This window comes from Cynara cardunculus (genome assembly GCF_001531365.2).
Source record: "Cynara cardunculus var. scolymus isolate 2C chromosome LG 11, CcrdV1, whole genome shotgun sequence".
Lineage (NCBI taxonomy): Eukaryota > Viridiplantae > Streptophyta > Magnoliopsida > Asterales > Asteraceae > Cynara > Cynara cardunculus.
Window position 1 is genome coordinate 13,589,027 of NC_037538.1, and position 10,091 is coordinate 13,599,117.

General features: G+C 37.5%; 1 protein-coding gene across 1 annotated transcript in view; it reads left to right on the forward strand.

Moving 5' to 3' along the window:
* The window catches only part of LOC112521096, a 44,651-nt gene extending 35,613 nt beyond the window's left edge, over positions 1 to 9,038 (forward strand). Inside the window, exons 12-22 of the mRNA XM_025129772.1 lie at positions 1,572 to 1,665; positions 2,790 to 2,898; positions 3,059 to 3,327; positions 3,439 to 3,566; positions 3,781 to 4,015; positions 4,765 to 4,953; positions 5,277 to 5,536; positions 7,095 to 7,311; positions 7,624 to 7,866; positions 8,001 to 8,080; positions 8,662 to 9,038. Of these exons, the coding sequence (XP_024985540.1) occupies positions 1,572 to 1,665; positions 2,790 to 2,898; positions 3,059 to 3,327; positions 3,439 to 3,566; positions 3,781 to 4,015; positions 4,765 to 4,953; positions 5,277 to 5,536; positions 7,095 to 7,311; positions 7,624 to 7,866; positions 8,001 to 8,080; positions 8,662 to 8,812 (1,975 nt within the window). The 3' untranslated portion in view covers positions 8,813 to 9,038. The remainder of the gene's footprint in view (positions 1 to 1,571; positions 1,666 to 2,789; positions 2,899 to 3,058; positions 3,328 to 3,438; positions 3,567 to 3,780; positions 4,016 to 4,764; positions 4,954 to 5,276; positions 5,537 to 7,094; positions 7,312 to 7,623; positions 7,867 to 8,000; positions 8,081 to 8,661) is intronic.
* Positions 9,039 to 10,091: the final 1,053 nt, after the last annotated feature.

Below are 10,091 nucleotides of genomic sequence, written 5' to 3' on the forward strand. Positions count from 1 at the left end.
ATCACTGTTAGATTTATAGTTCTGTAGGAGTGAAGCATCGCCTGTTGTAATGCACCTGTGTCCACAGTCCAAGTTTATTTTTAGACTTAAGACTGTGGAAGGTCCAGTTTGAGCAACCAAACCTTTTGACATTGGAACTACTGCCAAATTGATTATACAATTTCTGATATAGGTTTTTGACTGTTCTTTGGCTTTGCTTGTTCCATACGACCGTGCATGATTGCATGTGAGTTTGGCATGACCGTGTGCCACCTCCAGTGAATTTTCTGCTGCGAGTTTGTATTCCACCCAATCTCAGTGGTGTTGCCGTTGGTTTCTTACACGATCATGTAGCCCTCCATTAAAGTTTCTGCTGCTGTTTCTTGTTGATCTTTGTTGCTGCCCTAAACAACCGATGTTGTGATTTGCTTTGTTATGAGATCGTCAGCTGTGAAAGGTGATTAGGAGTAGCTGATTGTAGCGGCTAATCGGCGACAATGGGGAAATGGTAGAGACCCGAAGGGCAGAGAACTAGCAACAATAATAGTAGTACAGGATGAGGGGCCGCAAGAGGCTGTCGCGAGGGCTGCAACGGGGCGGCAAGGTGCGGTGATCTAAGGTTTTGACTGTTAATAAGGTTTTAGCCAATTTGGAAAATGGGCAATTGCTAGGGTTTTAGATGGAGTTAAGTCAGGCTTGGGTGAGATGGCCCACGGTGAAGATATAGAGAAGAGCTATCAGAGCTTTGATACCTGAAAAAATATAACTATTCTTCTATTTCTCATCTATTTTGTCATAACACTAGCATAATCTATTCATAAAATAAAGGAGAAATAAATTAAGGAAATAAGCATAAAACCTGTCTCTCTCTTTCTACCAAATAAAATCTATCCCTATCTATCCAATGTCTTTACAAGCCATAGACGGTGTAGTTCATTGTATGTTTTTACATGCTCATATTAGAAATCTTTTTTGCTGTCTCTGTTTTTGCAACTCAAAAAGCACTATAAATGTGCAAATTTTTTTGCTTCTGTTAATCTTTAAAATAGTTTGTATCCTGCATGTATTTTGCACTGTACTGCTCATCTCAGGAAATTAGAAAGATAAATTGGTAAACAACATAAATTGTATATAGCGGGGCATTGCATTTAACCTAACTTCACACAATCTATTGCTTTGGTGATTTAAGTTGATCTTGTCTTATATTATGTAAGGAGAAATAAAGATGTGATTGTGGTCCCGTTTACTTGATTAAGGAGAATTGAGATGGGGCAAAATGAAGAATGGAGGTAAATAGCGCCAAAACGAGTAGTCTAATATTTCTGAGTCAATTCACAAACTGGGGATAACAAGGTTATGTATATGTTCCAGACTTGTTACTTGTGATTGCCTGTAACATCAGGTCCGAGGCTGAAATTTATGTAGATATAGATGCTTGGGAGCATGTTTTTTGTAAGGAATAACTGTAACAACTTCTTGACATAAGAAACAAGAAATAAAGAAACCTCTGGCTCCTACTTATATGCCTATGCTACGCATGCACTTGTGATGCTTCTTTGTCTAACTTATAAATGTATATACTTTTTATATAGGGGAGGGTTGGGTGGAAATGAAGATGGTGCTGGGGAAATTGGAACAGTCACTGGAAAATCTTGTCCGAAAGGGCTTTATGGCACATTCTGTGAGGTATGTTAACTTTATGCCTAAACCAAACAAAACTAACCCAGCTCAACCACAAGGGTGGTGCCTGATTGGTTTGAGCTTGGCTCCAAAGGTCAAAAGTACCAAGAGGTCTCAGGTTCAAATCCAAGGAGGAATAAAAATCCCCTTGTGGCCACGGAGGTTCAAATGCGGTGACTCCGGGCTATCTGCAAAGCAGGTGGTTGCCCTGGGATTAGTCAGCTCGCATAGCGGGTTGGATATCCAAGTTAATCAAAAAAAAAAAAACTAATCCAGCTCATCCTACTTGGAGGTATGCTAAAGTTATGCCTGAAAATGAATTTTCAAATTTATTGCGACTTGAGCACTCTTCCGTCAATTTAAGTAGTTTCCATTGAGATTCTACATAGTCCACTTTATATCTCTCTTTTTAGATGTATGCCATAACACCTATTCATGACCTGAAACTTTTGAGATATTTTGTGAATAAGTTGTCGCATTTTGGTTTTTATGTCTTGATGATCAATGGTAGATACTTTAATCTTGAATAGACAACTCACATATATGAGATATAAAAAGGATTGGCTTCTGGTGTTTGTTGAGCAAAAGAAGGTGTATGATAGGGTTCCAAGAGAGTGATGTGTGCTCTTGAGGAGAAAAAAGTCCTTGGAGGTATGTGTGGCCACACCGAGGGATATGTTTAGAAATCAGGGTGTATGGGTGAGATGACACCGACCAAGTAGAAGCTTACACTGTTCACTGTTTGAGAAGATTGTTAAGTCATATCCAACCTAGGCCTTCAAATGGACCTTTTATGAGGATACTTGTACCAACGGTGTTAGGAGGGATAAGATAGGTCAAAATTGGCACAAGGAGAAGTAATGAAGACATTTTGTTCGAGTAATGCCTAGGGAGTTGGGTTTATGTGGAACATGGAAGTGTGTGTGAGGATGCCATTCATGTCTTGGAAACATCTGGTGGTTCAACTATTAATGTTTGCCTTTTGGGTTCATTGTAGTTGCTAGAGTTTACTTTTCTTCATTTCTAGTTTTTAAAATGTAATACAATTGATTATGATGGGGTTACTCTGGCTGTACTACCTCACTGTTGAAAGGAGTAATTTTTTTGTGGGTTTTCTTGTTTTTGAACAGGAATGCCCTGTCGGTACATACAAAAATGTTACAGGGTCTGATAAGGCACTATGTTTCGCGTGCCCTGTCGATGAACTTCCCCATCGTGCATTCTATATTTCTGTCAGAGGTATTGAGTTACAGCTGATGATTCATTTTTTATAGCAACTCGAGCATCTGTCCATGCAGGTTTGGCAGATAACAGATTGTTATTCTGCAATTTTTCTTACACTGACCTTATGAATCTATTGGTTTCAAGTGACTGATTAAACCTTCGTCGCTTCTCATAGGGGGTACTGTCGAAACTCCCTGTCCTTACAAATGCATTTCAGATAAATATCATATGCCATATTGTTACACTGCTCTTGAAGAGTTAATGGACACATTTGGCGGGCCTTGGTTATTTGGTCTTCTTCTATTGGGTCTTCTTATCCTGTTGGCACTGGTGCTTAGTGTTGCAAGGATGAAATTTATAGGATTTGACGAGTCAACAGGGTCTGGTCGAACACAAGGCTCTCAGATAGATCACTCATTTCCTTTCTTGGAGTCGCTGAATGAGGTTTTTTGAACTTCTTGCTAATTTGTCTATATAGTGATTGTATGAACCGAGTGATTACTTAACCACCGTTTGTTCATAAATATTGATGATATTGTATCATTTGGCTTGCAGGTTATGGAAACGAACAGAGTCGAGGAATCTCAAGGTCATGTGCATCGGATGTACTTTATGGGTCAAAATACTTTCACGGAACCTTGGCGTCTTCCTCATACACCTCCAGAGCAAGTGATAGACATTGTGTAAATTCCTGACCCTTGTTGCCCTGTTGCTTTTATTCTCTTTCTTGTCTTATATGGTGGATAGTGTCTTGTTGTATGTTAGTTAAAAAATCACTTTCTTTTTGCCTTTGAAATATGAGGGATGAACATATTTAAAGTCTACAGAGGCGAGCCATTCTTCATCAGATATTATGATACCCAGTATTATCCTAAGGGTATTTGATTGAACTTGCAGGTATGAAGGTGCATTTAATAGATTTGTGGATGAAATTAATGCTTTAGCCGCTTATCAGTGGTGGGAGGGATCAATATACAGCATTCTTTTCTTCCTTGCTTACCCTCTTGCATGGTCATGGCAACAGTGGAGGCAAAAATTGAAATTGCAACGACTCCGTGAGTTTGTTAGGTCTGAGTATGACCATGCTTGCTTACGTTCCTGTCGATCGCGTGCTCTCTATGAAGGGCTTAAGGTTAGTCCATTTTGAAAGATATATTGGTTTGCTTTCTCAAAAATAAAATTATGATGTATTTAGCTTGATTAAGTGTTAGGTCAGTCATCAGTGGCATAACTAGTTAAGGCTAAGATGGGAATCTAGTCCCTGCACTGGTTTCAGGACATAAACTTCCTTTTATTTGGAGGGAGATGAAGGAGTCGAATGATATGACAAAAAGTGAAAGTATTGAGCTGATAGCATAGGTAGTTAAGTCTGAGTTGGAAATCTAGTCTCCACACTGTATTCAAAACATAAACTTTTGTTTATAGAGATAGATGAAGGAACTCCCATTTTTGTACATTACTCTTTGCTTTTGAATGAGTGCTGTAAGCAGAAACAATGGAGGAATGGAGGGAACAACAAACTGAAGTGCACGACACATGGTTCTGAAAGTTTGTTGTTTTCTTTGTCAAACTTTAAGTTAAAGGGTATGGGTTCGTAGGATAAGCCTAAAAAACGAAACGGTCCCTCTGTAACCAGTCATCCATAATATCAAACAAATCATTTTCCATGAATTTTGTCATTTTATCATCCTTTAAATACAAACTTCAAGATTTAGTTAAATATTGTTATTATTTTAGTATTTTAGTTCTCCCTATGTCTGTGATGATATTGTTCTATGGTCGTCATTACATTTTATGCTCTTAACTGAGGGAGAAATATATTGCTTAGAAGAAGACTTACAAGATCTCTCTGCTTCTAATTATTGTTATGTGATGTTTTAGGTAGCTGCAACATCTGATTTAATGCTAGCTTATGTGGACTTCTTTCTTGGGGGTGATGAAAAGAGAAGTGATCTTCCCCCTCGTCTTCATCAAAGATTCCCATTGTCTCTTCTGTTTGGAGGCGATGGAAGTTATATGGCTCCTTTCTCACTTCACAGTGACAACGTTGTTACAAGTCTCATTAATCAGGTTTACCACTTGATTCCAAGGATTATACTTGGTTAAAAAGTGACTTAGGGGCCGTTTACCAAAAGCTAACCGGGTGAGCATGGCAAAGACCAAGTATCTTACCCGGTAAAGAGGCATGGCAAGGACCCATAGTCTTATGATGGTAAGGTAATAGCCTACTATGCCATTTTGATGGCCAAGAGAATTTTACCCAGTAAGGTAAGTGAGTGGTGACTCTTACCGGTAAGCGTTTGGTAAACGGCCCTTTATTGTTCTAGTTTATCCAACTTTTTGCATGTCCATTCTTGATGTACCTACGTTGATTATTGTTTTGTTACTTTCAGTCTGTTCCTCCTACTACTTGGTATCGTTTTGTAGCTGGTTTAAATGCGCAATTGCGGTTGGTTTGTCGGGGTCGACTTAGGGTAATGTTTCATACAGTTGTGGACTGGATTGAAACTCATGCCAATCCGACTTTGGAGATTTACGGTGTACGGGTTGACCTTGCTTTGTTTCAAGCTACAGATGGGAACCATTATCAGTATGGACTTCTGGTATCTGCTGTACAGGTTGATGGAGCTACTGGAAGGGCCGAACTAGCTAGGTAAAATGTTTTCAATCGAGTTATCAACCTCCATACGTATTGCTTGATATATACATGTATGCCCTTTATATAGTTCCTGTTCAATATGTCTGTCATATCAAGTAACCAACTGCTTGTAGGGGGCAAGGCTCAAAATCCTACAGTCGAAGCCCTAATGAAGACTATTCGCGTCTATCTAGAGACTTAGGTCCCCAGTCCTCATAGAGACTTGATATTTACTCTCTCCATCACAAGTTGCCCCAATACTTTGTTTGGTACATTTGCATTGGAGGGGTTCATCAATCCTCATCAAAGTCCCCTCAGGATATGGTATAATACTTCAGGGGATGCGAGATTTCGTGGACATTTATTAAGAATGCTGGTTTTATGGGTTATTGATAATTTATCGTTTTACTTTTTTTAAATTTATTTTTTGGATCTTTTCCAGTTCTCATTTTATAGGGATTGTAGATAGGGGGTGGGGTGAGAGCTGAGAGAAAGGTTAGTAATATCCTGTCATTGTTGGAGTAAGAGGATTTAGCCTAAGTTCTTAGTCGTAAATGGGTGGTATTTTAGTATTTTATCCTCGGCTTTACTTGCTTTGACTCGTTTTACCTTTTTTCTTGCATATATCATTGTTATTGTTACAGTTTGCTGTCCTTGTTGTCTGCTTGTTACTCACATTCTTTTACAGTAATTTTTTCCTATATCATGCTCTATAGCGTCTCTTCAAAACCATAGATTTTCAAAAAGGAAATTGTTTTGACAGATCCTTTGTCCTCTTGTCTCTCCATCGCTTTTTTGCAAGCTGGCGAACAACCTTTCTACCCTTGGGGTAGTGGAAATGTTTGCATACATCATACCATCCCCATACCCTACTTTGAGTGGTATATATATATATATATACCAGATACGTTTGGTTTTTATACAAATGATTGTCAACTCTTTGATGTGTCTGTGTGACAGACCGATAGTGATGCATAAAAAAAATTGTGCTGTAAAACTCCCTTTGCTCTTAATGCTAATCACTGAAACTGTAAATCAACTATATTTTTATTTGTATAAACAATAAAGTGAAAATGGAAAGCTGAAAGTAAACTGATAAATTGGCCGAGAAGTAGAAAAATGAATGCCTAATAATCTTTGTTTATTTACAGATTTTAAAGACATCTAGTTTGGACTACTCTTTGCATCATATTACTTATACAGATAAAATCCACTTGTAGAAGTGATTAAACTTAGACATAGAGTAGGGAGAGACTTCCAGCTATTGTATAAAGTTCATCCGTGTGCTTATAATGATGGTAATACAAGTAAACGTATATATAAGCATGTTTAATATCTTCGACTGAATCTCCATCTCTACAAGACGTGATGAACTGGTGTACCTCTGAATGACAAATGCGTTTTTCTTCATATCTGCTTCTTTGGTGGAAATCTTGTTTGTTTTTATGGGTACACACATATGGTGCTGTGGAATGTACTGCATGCATTTGTTAGTTATAAAGTTTTTCTGCAACAGTATTCACCATATATTCTTGTTACCAACATAACGAACTCTTGCTTTTCCTTTCAACAGTAATGACGTTAATGTATTTCAAGAAGATCCAATTCATGATTCAAAAGAACTTAAGGCTTCAAATCAAATACACGGAGGTGCCGATGATAATCTGACACAAAAGAAGAGTTATGGTAGGGTATTAGATATCAACAGTTTGAAAACGCTCAAGGAAAAGAGAGATGTATTCTTTCCCTTCACTTTTATAGTTCACAACACTAAACCTGTTGGCCACCAGGTTATTTCTAACTCCTCCATCTGGTTTATTATGCTCATTCCTGTAACCGTGTTGGGGCAGGTTCATTTGACAACCATGAAACCAAATATTCATAATGAATATTCATGAAATTGGTGATGAATAATTATGATATTCATTATGCATATTTATGGATCTATATGTTTTTGGGAAGAAAATTTATGTATATTCATTATGAATATGTGGTTCCTCAGTTCTCTAAATATTTATGGTTCCTAATGAACTTTCCTCTATGTGTATTAATGCCTATAAAAGACTCAGTTTCTGAACAAAATCTATCAATGCTTGGTGCAGGATCTTGTTGGTTTGGTGATCTCAATGCTACTATTAGGAGATTTTAGTCTTGTTTTGCTTACATTGCTCCAGTTATATTCGTTTTCTTTAGCGGACGTGTTCTTGGTTCTGTTCATTTTGCCACTTGGGATATTGCTTCCTTTTCCTACTGGTATTAATGCTCTGTTTAGTCAAGGACCCAAGCGCTCCGCTGGGCTGGCTCGTATATATGCTCTCTGGAACATAACGTCCTTAGTCAATGTGGTAAGTCGTTGCTACTTGCTAGTTGCAGCCCTGTTTATTGGTGGATCAAGATTCTCATGTTAAAAACGATGGTTCCAACGACCATATATGGTTAAGTGTTAGGCTGATAAGTTTCTACCTTTTGTTACTGCTAGGTGGTTGCTTTTATCTGTGGTTATGCTCATTACTGCACTCAGCCCAGTAAAACAGCTGCAGACGTCCAGCCGTGGACCATGTGAGAACATACTCATGGTGGTCAAGTTCTAATAAATGAGACTGCTTGGGCGTGCACTACAACAAAATCGGGCTTTTAGGATCCTTGGATGCCCTAATAGAGTTTTACCGAGCTTTTTAAGTTTTTAGGACCAATAACTAAGCGTCCTATACAATGGGTTACAGTAAGTTGTTAGGATGAAGTTAGACGACCTAACAAGTTTTATCGATGAAATTGAGCAATCTAACAAAACCCAAAGAATTAAATCGTCTTATTAGCCTTTTTATAAGACATTTTTGAAAGATGTCCTGTAAAAAAGGCTAATAGGACACTCCAAAAGTGTTCTAAACGCTATTAAGACAATTTATTTTTTGTCTTGATAGATTGTCCAACTTCTTTGTTACTTTCTTCCAACAACTTATTGTAACGCCATTGTATAACCTCAAAGATGTCACTTGTTAACTCGAGTTCTGTAAGGTACTTCACTAGGCGCCTAAACATCCCATTTGTTGTAGTGGTGTCTGCTCAACAACAGCCTTATTTGGTCACACCGACACAGGCGCACACGTAATTGTTGTGTAATGTTTGGTTGGTTGGTGCAGGGAGGAAAGCGAATGGTGGATTTTTCCGGTTGCACTAGTTGTGTGTAGATTTATCCAGTCGCGCTTCATAAATTGGCATATTGCAAACTTGGAGATTCAAGATCGATCGTTATATAGTAGTGACACTGCAGCGTTTTGGCAATCATCATAGTTGTAAGTGTATTAGATGATGAACGTTTGCAGTTGTTCATTTTTGAAGTACCTTTTTTTGGGCTATTTGTTGTAGTATAGGCAGCATATAAAATGGAAGATTTTGTTGCAATGTAGGTAGAGCGAAAAGAATGCTTCAAGTTTATCCTCTTTGTTGTATATAAATAAATTCGCCATATTGTTTTAAAATGATTTTGTAATGCACCATGTTGTTGTACTTGAATGCCATTAAGAGGCGAGCTTTCGAGATGTCATGTGTGTACATGTCTAACCAGGGTTGGATACGGGTTGGGTTGGCCGGTTTGAAGGTATTTGAACAATCCAACCAATCGTTTGCGGTTTGTGAAATCTCAACCTGAACCGTGTGTGTTTGGTTGGGTTGGTCGGATTCAAACTTCAAGGTATTCTTCTTTTTATCTCTTAATTGAACACAAATACACACGACATTTTCATTTATAGATTGTTAATTTTTGTTATTATGTCATTTCCGCACATATGAAATACCAATGAAATTTTTTGTAGGGGTTTTGACTTTCTAAGAGTATGCGAGATGGATTGGTCAGTTTAAAGACATTTGAACAAACTAACCTGATGTTTGTGGTTTGGATTGGTCAGATTGGACGGTTTTTGTGTACCCTTACATCTAACAAACGACTCAAGTATGTTTCGTGTTTGTGCAAAAAAGCTTGTGACTTGCAAACCCCTAGTCGGAACTGTTCCACCCAAGGAACATTATGTGAGGCAAATCAGGTATACAAAAGACTGCCAAGTCTCTAACTTGAGCATAGTGCCCACAAGAACCCTAATCTACATATGATTTGTAGCTTTCACACTATAGTTATCATCTCGAACCCTTGTATGCTTGTACAAGTATATGATTCTAGAACCAACTGTTTGACAGATCAAGGTATTTGACAAATAACACATTGATGTTGACTAATTTTGATGATAATCGAGTGTGGGGGAAAAGAACTGACAAAAAAGAAAAAATATATATGAATATATATAAATATATATATATTATATATATATATATATATATATAGAGAGAGAGAGAGAGAGAGAGAGGTCGGTTATTATACAACTCTTTACATTTGTACAACCAATACAACTCAATCTCAGTCATCCATTTAATTTGATGAATATGTGATTTTATAGAAATTTTGATTGTTTCCTAATATAAAATATTGATCATAATTAATGAACTCTATTCATCTTCCATAAATATTCAAATCATAATAAATGAACTCTCATCATTTTCATAAATATCTCAATTAATT